The 16,414-nt window shown below is 39.0% G+C and overlaps 1 protein-coding gene across 1 annotated transcript in view; it reads left to right on the top strand.

Moving 5' to 3' along the window:
• The first annotated feature begins 393 nt into the window (after positions 1 to 393).
• Positions 394 to 16,414, top strand: part of DARS1 (aspartyl-tRNA synthetase 1) — a 41,461-nt gene continuing 25,440 nt past the window's right edge. Inside the window, exons 1-4 of the mRNA XM_068139151.1 lie at positions 394 to 528; positions 1,738 to 1,795; positions 7,773 to 7,865; positions 12,752 to 12,854. Coding sequence (XP_067995252.1) covers positions 457 to 528; positions 1,738 to 1,795; positions 7,773 to 7,865; positions 12,752 to 12,854 — 326 coding nt within the window. The 5' untranslated portion in view covers positions 394 to 456. The remainder of the gene's footprint in view (positions 529 to 1,737; positions 1,796 to 7,772; positions 7,866 to 12,751; positions 12,855 to 16,414) is intronic.

Below are 16,414 nucleotides of genomic sequence, written 5' to 3'. Positions count from 1 at the left end.
CTGCAGGTGAGGTCTCACCAGAGAAGAGGGGTAGAACCACCTCCCTCGACCTGCTGACCACTATGCTGGGGATGCAGACCTGACACGACTTTTTTAGCTTTGGGGGTTAAAATGACCGTTGTGCCTGCCGCTCGCCTTCTGAGGAGAGGCGGCTACGGCAAACAGCGGTCCCACCGCTCGCGCTGAGAGAAGCGCCAACTCCCCCAGGCTCAGGCAGCTACCGGCGGGATCACAGCCCGCCGCTAAAGTAACTCGCGCTCCACCCCGCCCTGTCCCGTGATAGCTTCCCTCAGCTGCTAGGCGCACAGCAGCGCTAGAGGTTCCGCTCTCGCGAGAGTTGGCTGGCGCGGGGCAGGCGCGGCACCCTCGCGCTACCCTTGCTGCGCTCGCGAGAGGTGTTTGCGCGGAAGCGGCGTGGCCGGGCAGAGCCGAGCGGAGCTTGGTCTGGTCGTGAGGATGCCGAGCGCCGCCGGTCGCGGCCAAGGCCAGGAACGCCGGCAGGAGAATGAAGACTCGTCGCTGGCCGATGTGGGTCTCCACAGGGAAGGGGCGAGCACGGTGTCAAAACTGCCCATCCCGAGAGGGGGAAGGGGCAGGGTCCGGCCTAGCGCGGGGTTGGAGCTGGTCTGGGGTCCGACGCTGAGGGGGTCAGGCGGCAGCGGTCCCTGCGGGGTGCGGAGGCCGAGGCCGGGCCCGGGGCGGAGGTTTGGCCGGACCCGAGGGCAGGGCTGCATTTTGCTTTTGTCCTGCCAGTCTACTTTCGCCTGCCCTGGGCCCGGCTAGTTCGTGACTCATTGAAGAACTTGGGCCTTCTCCGGTCCCACAGCGCTTCCTGAGCCCCGCCGGAGCCCCATCTCTGTGTGTGGGGTGGAGGAGGCTCTGCTTGAGCGATGACAAACAGCAGAACCCTGCCTTGTCACCGAGTCTTTTCCCTGTTGCAATTCCCTACAGAAACAGGGACCCTACAGGCCACTTCTGCAAGGGCTCCCGTTGGCCTTCCAGGGGTTTCTGTCTTAATACGTGAAGATCACAGATCCTTGCTGAAAAATAGTAGGCCAGTATTTCTTTAAAAAAATTAAAAATAAAGTAGTAATAAACCCCATCATTTTTGCTATAAAATAAATTTTGCTTGCTGATGAAAGGCTGAAAGTATATCTGCACCAAGGAGTTCTGCATATAGGTGGCTTTTGTAGAATTACACATGGGCCACAATTTGTCAAAAGCAGAGAAACCAAATAAAGTAAAAAGAACTTAGGTTCATATATTAATTTAGGTTCATTTATTCCATTCATATATTGAATATTTTTTTTTAAAATAAATTTAGAAGTGAGTGAAGTTAGTTGGCAAACTAGAATTGTGATCTTGTTGATAAAAAGTTCCCATTTCCCTGTGTCTTACCTAGAAGATTTTGTTAGTAGTCAGGCTTGCTTTGGCTGTCATAGTGGCATGCAGGCTGATGGATTTCCTAGTGTGCCACAATATGGGAAGGAAATACTTAGCAATGGATTTACTTCTGTAGGACTCAATTACTATCTTTTCAGGAGTGGACTCTTTATAGAGGTGCTCACACTAACTTCTGTGTAGCAAGTAATGATCCTAATGAGTGTTTGCTGTTGGAATTTCTTGCAGGGCACAACTCTTTTTTCACTTGGAGCTAATTGAGTTGTATTGCTTCAGTTAACTCTGTAATGATTGTGCTAATTTTTCTTTGATATGTGTTTCTCACCTCCATTTTAGGATTATGCTAAGGAAAGGTATGGAGTGTCATCAATGATACAATCCCAAGAGAAACCAGGTCAGTTAAAAAATGAAGTGTTTTAAAAAGAGGGGAGGAAAAGGAAGGAAAAAAGAAATTATGTTCTTGGTATCTTCTGTATTTGTTGCATAAATCATTTGCCACACTTTTTCATTCAAATCCTATTGCCATTCTTTCCTTTACTTGAATACATTTGGTACTCGTGAAGCTGCATGTGAAGTGCTGTGTCTAGTTTTGGTCTCTCCAGTGCACAAAAGACATTAACATTTTGGACCTAGTCCAATTGCTCAGGAACTGGAAGAGGGTCTCTGAGGAGAGGCTGAGGGAGCTGGGCTTGTTCAGCCTGCAGAAGAGGAAGTTATGGGGTGATTATTACTGTTTAAAGCTCCTTAATGGGAGGGTGTAGAGAAGATAAAGCCAGACATGAATGTGTGTGGTAATGAGACAGGAGGTCATGGGCACTAATTAGAACACAGGAAATTCTGATTTCTGAAGGAAAAAAAAACTGAGAGTGGTTGGATCTTGGAGATGAGTCCGGAGTGGTTATGGAGTCTTAGTCTATGTGCTTGCCTGGAGTACACCCTACACAGCTTGTCAGTTTTTGTCTCTGTCCTGTCACTGCAGACTTTACTTTTTTTTTCCTTTTTTGTTTTTTTTTAATTAAATTGCTATTATTTATCATGTAGGGAGTCCTGAGCTGTCAGTTTTTTTCTTTGTTTGAAGTTCTATGGCTTCCTATAACAGAGCTTTGTATGAGTGGGGTGTCTGTCTGCTTATACAGACCTCATTAGTCCTGCATATGAGCAGCACATCCATTAATATTATGTATTAACATTACTCATACTACTGTGGATTCAAGAAATCCTCATTTTCTACTGAGGTGGAGTTGGAATTCAGAGAGATTTGTGAGCTAGAAAACAATCTCCCAGGCCAGCATCCCAAGAAATAAGAATTTTCATATTATTCAGTGCATGAAACAGGAATGAGGAAAGGTAATAGACTGGCTTCATGTAACTTATTCATAGTGAAATGTAAAAAAGGAGCATTATTTGGGCTTAGGTCATTTTTTTTCTCCTCTGAATGGTTGTTTTGATTGACCTCCCTTAGGAAGGGAAATGCAGAATGTAGAGAGGAGGAGAAGACACAAAAGCAATCATAGATTGAAACCAACAGAAGGGAAACATTATGTCAAGAATGTAATAGGACAAGGAAATCACTAGGGATTGTATTAAGAGTCATTATTGAATGAAATACATACTAGCTGTCAAAGAAAGGAAAGTAAAGTTGGGAATGCATTGGCTGCTGTGGTCTCCCTCTTCCTGATGCTGGGTCTTCTGCTAATCCATTTCAACATGCTATTAACAACTTGTTTAACCATCTTAGCAAAGTGAAAGGGGTTGGTTAGGGATCGGCTAGGGATCTGATGGCTGTTGGAAGGGGCAGGACCACAGCTATATATAGTTAGGTGGAACCATGTAACAATCCATAAATTAGTGTGCATAACCAGAAAAGTATGGTACTCAGAAAAAGGTCATTTCTCCAAGTTATTATCTGACTGGTTAACCTTCACTGCTGGCTGTAGGCTGAAAGATTGACCCGTTGTATCTCCTCTCCCTGCACTCTTCTGTAGTGGCATTTGGCTCATTAGGGTTTCTGCAAGCTGTTTCCTCTGCCATTTTCACAGCCTATAGCAAACACCCGTGGGGGGGACCCAAGCTGGCAGATTGAGATGGTGGATTAAATCCTACCCTGCCAACTGCCTCATATTCAGAGGAAACACACAAGAATACTGGGGAGAAAAAAGTATATTGAAGGGAAAATGGCAAAAGCTACAAGAAATGTGGGCTGAGTGCTGTGTTTAGATCTTTTGTCTCCTTGACCCTTGATTGTAATTTTGAAAGAAAAAAGGTCTCAACCAGCGTATGGACAACTTGAGTAGGTTTTCCAGTGGGCTTAAAGTACAACCTACAACACTCTTGCTGTTCTGTGTTTTAGAAGGTGCTTATCCGGAACACCAAAATTAGGTAACAATAAAACCCCAAATGCCTACAATAAAGAAGTCAAGATCACCCTAGTCCCTTCCTTTAGACTAATGCCCTCTTATTTAAAGATTCAGTAGTTCCTGACAGGAGTGCTCTCACGAAAAGACTCATGGGAGAGTGAAGTCATCACTTGGCATCAGTAGTGCATATGTGCTTTTCTCCAAAGTATTCTGCTTGTATTGAGTGTCTTGGAGGAACTACTACTTGGGGGGCAGGGGGGTGGGGAAGCACAAATATGGGTGTTCCCATCTGTCTGTACAGTATTGATTTTGTTAATTTCTAAAGTCTGTATGGTTAAATGCCATTTCTAATGAATTGTATGATATGCAGATCCACATACCATCTGGTAGCTGGAGCTAACAGACAATACAGCACAGATGTGGGTAGGAGCTCAGTTGGACACTTGCAGCACTGCTGTTTTTAGGTTTGCTGTAGTAGCTGCGCTGTCCTGAAGACACTTGGCTGGACATGGGAAATGAAAAAGCCTAGAGTGACCAGAACAAGTAACTGTCCTTTCCAAGGGATGGGCATATTGTTTGTGTGCTATAAGACAAAACTTTTCACATGTTCACAATGTCATTGCATAGATGCTTCACCTTTGCCTGCTTTCTTGGCCCACTTCAGTGTTCTGCTAATATTGGCTGACCTGGCTGTTTCATGTTCTCACTTCCTGTTACATCATGTCTTTTAAGTCCTTCCTGCCTGATGAGGCTATGATTGCTAGTTAAAATTCAGTTTGCCTTTCCCTTTTTCTCCCTTCAGCCCTATTACTTTTATCTCCCTTCCCTGGAAGCTGCTTTCATCTTATGTTGCTTTTGGCTTTCAGGGTTTTCTTTATTAAACTTCTTTCTCAAATGTGTCCAACATTGTAATGATGCTGGCACCTCACAGAGACAGGAGATACATTGATCATACTGTTCAAAACTCTGTGATGCAAGATAAGTGAACTTAGTAAACAGCCGATGTCACAGGCAGGGAATAGAGGCCTGAGGGTGGAAAAGTCATCTTATCTTGTACAACCCACACAGCTTTTGGGATATGTATCCTCTCCCTCCATTTTTAGAGAGGTTAGAGTACTGAGAGAGAGATAAAGATATTTAGTATGTTGAAAAGAGAGAGTGCTATATGTGAAGGAAATGAAAAACTATAGTTTCCCCTTAAAGATAATTCAGAATGGCATTGAGGGTGCATGCATATTGATTTGGAGCTGGAAGTGTGATTTCAGACTTGCAGTGTTTTGTTTGAACTTTGCTTCAAATTTTTGTTCCCTTCACCGCAACTGTAGTGTGGTTTAAGACATCTTTGCATTATTTGATTGGTTATAAGTGCTTATGTAACACAGAAAATGAAAGTGTAGATGAAAGAATAGCTTGCATTTGTGAAGGAACAAATAGGTGGTAGTCTGAAGTGTGGTGGGAAGACCTTAAAGGTGAGAACAAAGCTTTGTTTTTATCATGGGAGAGAGAGAAATGAACTGAAAGGAATTCCAGATGAAATGATATATGAGAGTGCAGAGGAAAGATTTGAGCTACATACAATATATTTGTTGGACAAGAGGTAATGAGTGACAAAGACAAAACAATTGCTTACACTAGCAAACAGATACTATCATCAACTACTGGCCTTTTAGAAATGAGAGGAAAAGAGATTTGGGGAAAGTGGAAGGTGGGAAACAAAGTGACACAATAGTGGCTACATGTAGCTCTTTGCATTGAGCTCATTGACAGGACCAGAGGCAATGGGTGCAAGCAGAAACAGCAGGTTGCCTCTGAACATCAGGAAACACTTTGCTGTGAGGGTGACCAAGTGCTGGAACAGGTTGCTCAGGGAGACTGTGGACTCTCCATGGAGATACTGAAAAACCGTCCAAACTCACTCTTGGACAGCTGGCTTCTAGGCGGCTCTGCTTGAGCAGGGGGTAGATCCCTTCCAATCTCAGCTGTTCTTTAATCTGCTGGTAGAAAAAAACCCAACTTTATTATGTCTCTTTTTTTGATAGTGTTCTATTACTGGTTTTATGAAAGCTGAAATAGTTTTTAATAATTTGTGCCATGGAGAAATTTTTGTGTTCAAGATGCCTTGTTTAGTCTTGATGAAACATGAACCATTGTGTATCCAAAAGACTTCTAAATATATTTATCTAATGCAGATGGTTCCTGAAGCTGTAAGGACCCATAAAAAGGCTAACACCTCATTCTGTCTTTATGCTTGTGCCTGGAAAATGTTTTAAGTTTCTAAGAATGCAGCTTTAAGTAAACTGAGGTAATTTTAGCTGTCTGAATATCAAACTCTTAGAAATAATAAAGCTTGTGGCTTGTTGCACATTTTCTATAGTACTATACTGATAAAGTTTAAATATCAGAAATTGCTGGCAAGGGATAACATCTTTATCCCCCTTCTCTCTTCCCCAGTACACACATGCACACACATTACTGATATATTTGAATCAACTTCTTATGACATTTCTTTGTATGCTTTTGTTCTGTTCTGGTTTTGATGTGTATTCTGAAGAAAGAAAACCCTGCTTTGTCCTGAACATAAGCTAATAAACAATTTCAGCCCCTTAAAATTCCCTGTGCAGAATAATAGGCTTGCAGGGCAGGCTGTGACTGGTATTCAGAGACACAGGGAAGGAGTCCAGAGCAACAGATGGTAACCTGGAGTAGGCAAACTGCAAAAGTTCTGGCGGGAAAAGTCTGGAGTGGAAGTGTCTTAGTAAATGTAATGTTGCTTTGAAACAAGGGAGAAGTCTGTGATGAAAGGCAGAGACAATGAGTTTGCTTGTGTTTCAAAACAGAATAGAAGGATGGAATATCTGGAGTTGGAAGAGACCCATAAGGATCACTGTCCCCCTTGAAAATCTTTTTTGTCCCATAAGCAGTGTTTTTAATTACATAAAAGATGTAAATTAATAAGTGTAGCTTTTAGAACTGTTGAGGGTCTCTGCAATGGTGTGTATATCCTCTAAATGGCTTGTAGATACTATAGGAAATAAATCTTTGGGGCCATGTTAAAATATATTTGGCAAAAAAACCTACAGAACAATACAGTTATTCTTTCTGGAATAGCTTCATTTATAATAATAAAATGCATCTCAAGGAATAATGGCATGCACCCAGCACAGTTGAGGTTCATAATGGTTGTATACAATTCTTAGCATCCTGGGTTATTAAAAAATATTCTCCTTTATAATTTTTTTTCTTTATTATCCAAAATCTGTCCTTTCCAAACCATGCATTCCTATTGTTATTTAGCTTTCTCAGCTACACAGTTTGAAGGGTTCCTTCTGATAAATCCTGGCTCCTGCACCGGTAGTAGTGCTTTATCAGGTTGTCAGCACCACTCAAAATACATTACTGTTTTTACACAGTATTACTCTCGTTGCTCCAAAATGCCAATGATTTAATCAGATCTTCTAATTTCTAATGTACATTTACTTATGGCTTCCTTCTCTGTTTTAAATATGTTAGTCATACTTGCCCTGCTTACATAGGTACAAAGAATAATCTCATCACCTCTGAGCTGTTTTTTTGCTGTGTTCAACACACCAGCTTTCATGGCCCACAGTGGAGCAGGGCAGACATCCCCTAGCTAGCAGAATTTCAGTGTAATAAGTGCAGGTAGTACAGTAGAGCACAGTGAAGTTCTATCAAAAACAGTGTAGTCATACTACATTCTGCCATCCATGCACTACAGTAGCTCTTGCTTTTGGTTTAGTACAGTTTGACCCTGCTATTTAAGTCAAGCAATAAACTTAAACCTGTTTAAAACCACTTGATCAAGTACAATTTGCTGAGAGAGGAAATGGGATCTTGTGTGTTTTCAGTATATCTGTAATGCTGTGGACTGATTTTAAATTTTAGCAATGATGGAAAATGTGTTTGGAATTTATAGCTAAAAATGTTTTGCTTAAAGAAACCCAACCCTAAACTGTTTTTAACTGTTTTTTTGTTGTTTTATTTTCTGTTATTCAGACAGAGTTTTGATTCGAATAAAAGACTTGACAGCAGAGAAGGCTGATGAAGTAGTTTGGGTGCGTGGCAGAATTCATACGAGCAGAGCTAAAGGTGAGATGCCTTCAGGGTTTCATTTTTTATTTCCTTATATTGACAGTATAACCTGAATGTTTATTTTGGCTTCATGACCCCTTAGTTATGTCTTGCACACAAGAAAACTGCCACTCAGTGTTCATTTTTGACTTGTTAACTTTCTCTTTTTTCACTCATCTTGCCCTAAGAGGGTATAAGGAAATTTTGTTTTCAGCTGATTGGAAATTGGACATTACTGTTACAATGTAGTAAAAATAAATTCTGGTTTTGTCATACTACTAGCAAATGTGTGAACAATTGTAAAGAGGAATTTAAAAAATACTGGTAGTCATTTTCTTTTGAGTGATAACACTTGGGAGGTAAAAGAGTTACCAGCTTCTAGTGTAGAACTTACTTTTGTGGGGAAACTTATCAGTTTTCAGACAGGCTGCCATATTTATTCTGCTGCATATGAAAATTTTCACTGGACCTTTTCTTCACCAGGAAACAAAAATCTGTGTTAAAATTTGAGAATTGTTACTTTCAATTTCCAGTGTCTGATTGTATAAATTAGAACTTAAAAGAAGAAACATCATCTTTATTTTAATGAGACAAGCGGAAAAATCCTTTTGCAGGTTCTCAGTAGTGTGGGCTGACATGCTTGGCTGTCTGACAACCATATTTCTTTCCTGAACTTAGAAGTCCTCTCTGGAGATCAGTTTGCCATATGCAAACTTAAATAGGCTTTGGCCTTTTCAGTTGTCATCAGATGCTGACAACTGCTGTACTCATTTCAGTTACGTTTGGCAGCTCTGTAGTGAGATACAAACACCTTGTCTTCCAAAGAGTTGAAAAAAAACCAGATCATAAAGAAATTGTCTTCTCAAATGAAACTTAGCAGTTTTCTTTGAGTTGGGAATAATGCAAATTAGGAATGAGAATCCAGTACAGAATGTTGTCACAGGTACCAGGTTCATTTGTCTTTCTGAGGCTTCATTTTCTTAAAACGTGTCCATTGTGATGAGTGTCTGTAATGCAGGTAGTTAATATAAGGAACTGCATGGAAATATATTGATATAATGTACATTTGAATTGGTATTAGAAACTTCAAATTTAGGATGTCCTCTGTGATTTCCTCAATAGCTCTGTCATGAAGCCTTACATGGAAGTCACTTTCCTATAAATAGAAATTGTTGACCCCAAAAACTGTGAGAGAGTTGGTCACTATAAATTGAAGTTGTTCAGACAGGAGACGCTCTTACTATCAGTATGCAAACGAGAATATCCTTATGGCTTTTTCTTTTGCAATTGTAGGAGGAGTTCAGGCAACAATTTATTAAAGTCAGGTGTCTGCAGACATTTAAAACAATGTAAAATTCAATGGCTGCTTATTACTTGTCTCTGTATTGCATTTATATACAGTGTCTTGTGTGTCATATTGCATTTATATACAGTGTCTTCAGTCAGAGTAACATGTATGTTAACATGATATTAATGTGTTACAAGAAGCTGTTTGCTATCCTTCACTTTTGACCTCAGGAAAGACCATTGGTTTTTGTTAAGCAGCGGTGCTTATTTTCAAAACTCTTTAACACAACCTGAAGAAAGAAAGCTAAAGGCATCGATTATGGGCATGAAGTGTTCTCAATTCATTGATTGTGCTTCTTGTTCCTCCTTGGTCTGACAACACAGAATAATTCTGACATTCAGGGAATGCTGCTGGGGAATGCTGTATGCTTGTTTATTTAAGCTCTGGGGAAAAGAATCCTACAAGAAACCCAAATGTTTAAGAGTAAAAAGTAATGTTAGCTTTTCCCACACACATTGTGGTGCCATTCCTACCATTATGAAAAGGAAAGTCTTGCAGGAAACAGGAAAATCTTACATGTAAGTAGTGTTAGTTTTTCTCAGAAGCCCAAATTTGCCTGCTAAATAACCGACATGTCCTTTATTTAATCCCATCTTGTTCTGACCAATAAACCAAAAAAAACCCACAAAATGTGAGCAACTGTAGAATCCAGCTGTCTCATATAGCAGGCCACTCATGAAGTCTGATGGAAATTAACTGAAGGATGTGTAAAGAATGGGGTGTTGGGAATTTCTGTGGGGTTTACTAAAATTAAAGTGCCTGGGGCCCTGTGGTTTTTATCGATTGAATAAATGCTATTTTTGGCCTATTTTGAAGCTACTGATCACGTTTATCATCAAAAAGCAGCTGGGAAATCACTCGGGGTTCTGCCAGGCAGCTGGGACTTGTGCAGTATGTTGGTTTTGGTTTAGGAATGCAAAGGTTTATAAAACATCAAAACTATACATCTCAAAATAAGAGTACCACCAAGAGCAATTTACATACGGGACCAAATTTTGTAGCAAGCATATAAAGTTTTCTTTGCTGGCAGGTGTGTGTAAATAGTGATGTATTAATTTATATGACAAAATATTTTTTATTCTTTATACAAATTTGTTCCTTACATGCTTTTCTCTCAAAAGGTCTTAGCACTTACATCCAAGAAAGGAAACATTCCTATCTGGTTTTATGTGCTCACTTTTGGAGGGTTTCTCTGTGTGGCATCGTCTCTTATTTGTTCAGTGATTAAAAGTTCCTTGCATTAGATTGAGTCAGACATTTGAAACCAAATTTCTTTTGAAAGTTTTCATCTGTTTAGGCATTTTTGTGGGACACAATATTGGTTTGTTTTATAGAAACTTAGTTTGCTGTTGAATGTTGGTCTTAGACTTTTCACTTGAATACCGTGTAAATATTGTGAAATACATGGAGGACATCCCATAATTCCTTTGGTGTTTTTTCTGTCTCTTCATCTGGAAAGACATCTAATCATTGAGCAGTTTTGATTATGGGTTGTCTTTTTGAAATTGTATTTCGCATGCCTTTTGGGAAAACTTCTGTTTCCTCCTACAGTCTCTGTAATTGATATTTTAACTATTCCTATCAGGGAGGTTTGTTTGATCACTTATCTTCTGCATGATTAGAATTGGTTATATTCGACAAAACATCCTATTTCATCATGAAAACAACTGCTGTTACTCATGACAAGAAAATGTGAATCCTTTTATGATGCAGATATTGATCAGACTTCTAGTGGTTGGCATTAAGTACAACTGCCAAATTTCTGCTTCGGGTTAGTATGACAGGAGGTCCTGCCATATATTTCACTGTCTTCTCTGTAAATATTTAGTAGTTGAGTGACATTGTAGCTGTCTTCAGCTGAGTACTTTTTTGTTTGAACCCCTCATATATCATCACCAAAATTTCAGTCATATTTTGCTAAATTATTTGTGACTGAAATCATGGAGACAAATACTGTTTTCTGGGATACACTGTGTCAGACCACACTGTCAGTAAGAAATACTGAGATGTCAAAGATGTGAGATACACTTTGCTCATCCAGAGAAACTGAGCATATTGTGTCCTGTGGAAAAACCATGCTTTGTTTGTTGAGTTCTTGGATCTGAAACACAGGCATGTATACCAATGAACTCCTGTTTAATTTCTGAAGCCTATACTTTGCTAATTTAAGTCCATGGCTTAATGTTTGCCTGCAAGAACTATGTACATCCATACTGTATTAGCCTCTTTAGTTAGGTATTGCAGCCTCTGGAATAAAGAAACAACTGTACTCTGTTTTCTGAAAATACTGCATTTCAGAAACCATAATCATAGGACAAGATTCTTTACTTCCAATAATTATGGTGTTATTCTAAAATAGTATTTTGTGTTAGGTTTGTATGTTTGCTTTTATTTCCATTAGATTGCGTGTCAAATGTTCAGCATTTATCTTCTGGTACTGTTTAAATTATCTGCAGGTATGTGTCAGGCAGGAATGGTAATCTACATAATTATAAGTGATAACTGAAAGTGGCTTCTAATGCCAGTTGATTTTAATGTTTTAAAGGCTGAGTCATTGGTAACTGGGAAAGAGCTATCTACAACAAAGCTTCTGGCTTCTTCCCATTCTCGCCATTTTAATAGAAATGTTGTAATGTTCTGAGTCAGAACTTGGAATTAAAATTATACTGATGCATTTTATCAGATGCTGATACAACAATGAAGTGTTTGTTGTCAGTTTTTCTCTCCAAGGAAGAAACATTTAAAATCACCGTATTTCCTCACATCTAACTTAAGGAGTAAATTATTATTGGAGATGTGAGAGAAATATGAAATGAGTGTTTCCGCTAAACAGATTAGAAAGAGAGTTGTTGGCTTGGAAATAGGCATTTTTAATGTCAACAAAGTGCTTTGTGAATTATTATTAATTCCTATCAACTTCTTTTTTGCTAAGTTGTTCATGAATAAATTACTCTTACTGGAATTTTCACTTGGATCTTTTAGGTTCTTGTCATTCACCAGAATCAATACTCTTTTTGTTCCCCTTCATTCTGTATGTGTGTGGTGTATTATAGAATGAACATTGTTGGTTTAGTCCCTGTGGTGCAAAATCCAGCCTATTTCCCAGAGCAGTTTTGTAAAGTGAACTCCACAGCTTTAATTTGATAAGAAAAAACCGTTAAAAATAATGTAGACTTGAAGTAATTGTGAGCAGAACAACAAGGAAAAGTGTGCTTTTCTTCTTGCAGTTGAAAAACAGTAGAGATTTTAAAAGTTCTGATTTCTATTTCTTGGGTTTACCTAGATATAATTTGGCTTGAAAAGCTTATTGTTATTTTTAGAAAAGGTCTGTTCATGTGGTCATGGACATAAAGCAGAATTGTTTGCTCTGTGTGCACATGCAAAGCAGACTAGTTTGGTGTAGTTATTTGGGTGTGGGAGCTAGTGAGGGAGACACGCACACACACATTCCCTTAAAAGCTCAGCATTTTTGGTAGAGTAAAGCATTTTTTCTCATTCACAAAGACCTCGAGTAACTTGTCCTTAATACACCTGTGTTGTTTTCCTTTGTATTCAGGGAAGCAGTGTTTCTTAGTCCTGCGTCAGCAGCAGTTTAATATCCAGGCTCTTGTGGCTGTGGGACAGCATGCAAGCAAGCAGATGGTAAAGTTTGCTGCCAAGTAAGTAAGCAATTATATCCTGTTGTCAGAGTAAACAATGGTGGGAACCAGGACTCCCAGGGGTTGGGACCATTTTCACACATTAACATCAATGCTTCGTTTGTTTTAAAATGTAGTTATTTAAATTGTCAGCTCACTATTGCTTTGAATACATTACACTGACAAAAGATAAAATAGGGAACAGGCTTGAAATTCATTCTGAACTGCTGAAGCAGCATTCTTTCGCCATAGACAACCTACATTTACTTTCAAGTTGGCTAACAAAAAGTCTGGCAAGCTGAGCTTAGTGGGACACTTCATTTTGTAGGTGGTGTTTCTGTCTGCACATGCTCAGGGGTTTTCTCCTACAAAGTATAGTAATACATTTTATACTTACATATTATATATATACACTTATATATATATAGATATACACACACTACTATATATATATACACTATATATACTATATATAGAACTGATGTGAAGAAGTTCATATTGCAAGTGGCTTACTGAGTTGAAGAAATTAAGAGAATCTTCTGAGCACTGAATTATTAATCTTATTTACACCTTATTTTTGGCACTAGAACTTTTAATAAGGGATTTAAGTTACTTTAAAAAATATGTATTTGGGGGCTAATAGACTTGCCAATTGAGCAAGTGTTTATTGAAGCAATTGAAATTCAGTCATTTGCTTTGTTCTTAAAGATAAAAATTAATCTTCTCATGCTACTTGCCTCAAGATAGTGCTTTCAGGTTGTCCACTATTAAACATGTTCACATGACAAAGGTATTTTATAGAAGAGCTTTCAATCATTTATTTCTACTTGTTCACAAACAGAAATGTGGATCAGTTCGGTGCAATAATCTGTTTAACGTGTGGCACTTGAGTTGCTTCTGTGTAGTTCTTGGCACTACTCTCATGCCTGGGAAAGGAGCCCCCACTAATTAGCTGCAAAAGTGCTACAGCCTTCAACCTTCAATATGTCAGGGAGAGGAGGGATTCATTATAGTGTAGACTACCAGAAGCCAAGTTAAGAAGTTTAGGATAATGCATCTGCTGATGAGTTTCAAGGCAATGGGAAAACAGAACCAGCAGTGTTTGCTGTTTGGCGATGCTTAGTGTTGGCAGTGCCATGTGAAGCATGCTGTTTACAGGTGTTTATCAGCCAAAGTGAAGTGTTCTGTTTCTTCATGAAATAGTTTGTTCTCTCCAGTGCTTAGAATCTTTGAAAAGAATTAAGTGTAATGTACTCATTCCCCAGTCCATCTCTCTCTAACCTACCAGCTGTCTGCCTTTACTCTCTCAACAAATTTGCACTACAGAACAGTTAAACAGCTCTTAGAGTTCTGATGCATACTGTCCTACTCTTCAGTTCTCTCCAACATCTCTTTTTTTCAGTTTTCCTCATGGCCCTTTCTTCCATAACTGAATTTCTTATATTTCATGAGTGGCAGAGCTCAGTGATTAGGAGCTCATGAGAGGGAAGTTGGTCCTTAGTCTTTCTTCCATGATCTGACTCTGCCATTTATAAAACTTCTGTGACTTTTTTTTTCCCCTCATTTACTAATATTTCTTTTTATCTTTTAGTTTCCTCTCAGGTTAGTGATTTAAACTAGGTCATGAAGGTCTGGAGCTAACGATGAGTGGAAAATGGGGGAAAACACTATCTGGAAAGAGTAGAGGGCAAAACTGCTTTCTCTTCTGGCAGCAGTGAGCTGTTAAATCAGGCAGGACCTCATCTTTAGGTTCTTTCCAACTCACTGTCATCTCCCTACTTTTCTTGATGTGGTAGATCTGATTTACTCTGAGTAGCCAGACTCATGATGTTTGTACTGACTTTTGACTTTTAATTTTTCTCCCTTTTGTGATAGCATTGGCTAGCTAAATCCTGATACTTCAGCCTCCCTAATTTGTGGCATGCATGTTTTACTCATTATTTGTGCTTCTGAAGTGCTCACATGCTTATCTTCATGCTCTTTGAACAAACTTTCTTTGCTGTGGCCGCCTGAGTTTATTTTGGAGAGCTTGCTTTTGGTATTTTAACACCATCGGTGCAATCATCTTCCTGTGATGCCTTCCTACTAACAAGCCTATTATTTTAATATCCTGCTATGCTCTCCCTTTTTCCAGTGTTTTATCTCCTTCTACAATTTTGTCTCATGTTACCATTGTAAGCTGCCTCTTGTCCTTCAGAGGCTTCTGCTGTTCCCTGACTTCTAAGTATACTTGGGGTCACTGTGCCAGTAACACCTGAAGCACAGCAAGAGTACGTGCCTTGTCTTCGGGCACTTTCCTGCTAGTCTTCACCTGCTCTGGAATAATTAGTAGCAGATGAAGCTGGTCTTAGATGTCTAAAAATAACTATATTGTTTCCCTGCCTTTCTCAGTGTCTTTTTGTCACCTCCCCTTGTTTCCTACACATCAAATGAGGAAATACACATTTATTGGAGACAATGTGTAACTTAAATTCTTTACATTTCCATTAAAGTAAACTAACCTTTTTCAGAGGTTAGCACATAAACCTTAGTTTTCGTGTGCTGCTTTCTCATATTTTGGTATTGGGTCCAAAACTTTTTCAAAGTAATTTGTCAAATTCTGCATCTCAGGTTTTCAATGAGAATTGACTAGATCATCAGCATTTTTTGTGCAAATATTCATAAATAATAAACAAACCAGTTCCTCTTTTAGATATTGGCACATGGAACCCAAGAACTTTCATAACCTTCTGTGGTCTAGCAGCATTCATATAGTAATTGTCTCCATTATCATCAGCATGTAAGTTCTTAGAGATAGATACTAAAATACTGATTTAACTTTGTTTTACAGAAAAACTTCTGTGAATTTAACAATGAAAATTTTCTAGTTGAACTTTGAGAACCTACATAGCCAATAAAATAGGGCCAGTGGAGATACTGGATTGGTAAATGTGGAGTTCTTAAAGCCTTTCCTCAGGATGCTGTCTAAAGAAAGAGTTGTCAAGTGGTGCAACTAGTGATTTATGAACCTGCTTTTGTCCATAAAATGTAGGCTGTGGTCAGTTTTGGGTTTCTTTGTAATTTTTTGTATCAGCATTCAGCTTTTCCCCCTACTGCTACCATGCTACCATAGCTAGGTGTTATGTTATAGCAGTTGGGAGAGGTGGTTAACAGGTTCTAACTTAGCTGCCCAAGAAGTGTGCACTTGCTCAGGGAGTACTTTGAGGGCTCATTATCACAGACTTAGAGAATGAAAATCTAGAAAAGAGATGAAAAATGAAGAAGAAAAGATGGGTAAACCTGTATGAAAATTTTTCACAATGTTGAAAAATATACCCAAGTTTGTCAGCTAGATGAATTTGTGATACCAGGAAAACTGCTGGATATTGGAAAGGTATTTTCTTTTCTATTTATTTTTTAATCACTTATCGGGAAGAAAGTGTCAAATCACAGCTGTTAAGTTGGCTGGTGGTACAGAAATTGGAATGGTGAAAAAGAGGAATAAAATGCCATTGATGTAAAATATGCCAGTCATTAGACCATTCCTGGAGTATTTTGTCCACTTTTGCTGTCTTTGTGTCTCAATATATGTCAGATTGGAA

The sequence above is a fragment of the Melanerpes formicivorus genome, unplaced genomic scaffold (assembly GCF_026170545.1).
Source record: "Melanerpes formicivorus ecotype bairdi unplaced genomic scaffold, bMelFor1.0.p_v2 SCAF_5, whole genome shotgun sequence".
Lineage (NCBI taxonomy): Eukaryota > Metazoa > Chordata > Aves > Piciformes > Picidae > Melanerpes > Melanerpes formicivorus.
Note: the sequence above shows the minus strand (reverse complement) of the source record. Positions and strands in the feature narration are given on the sequence as shown.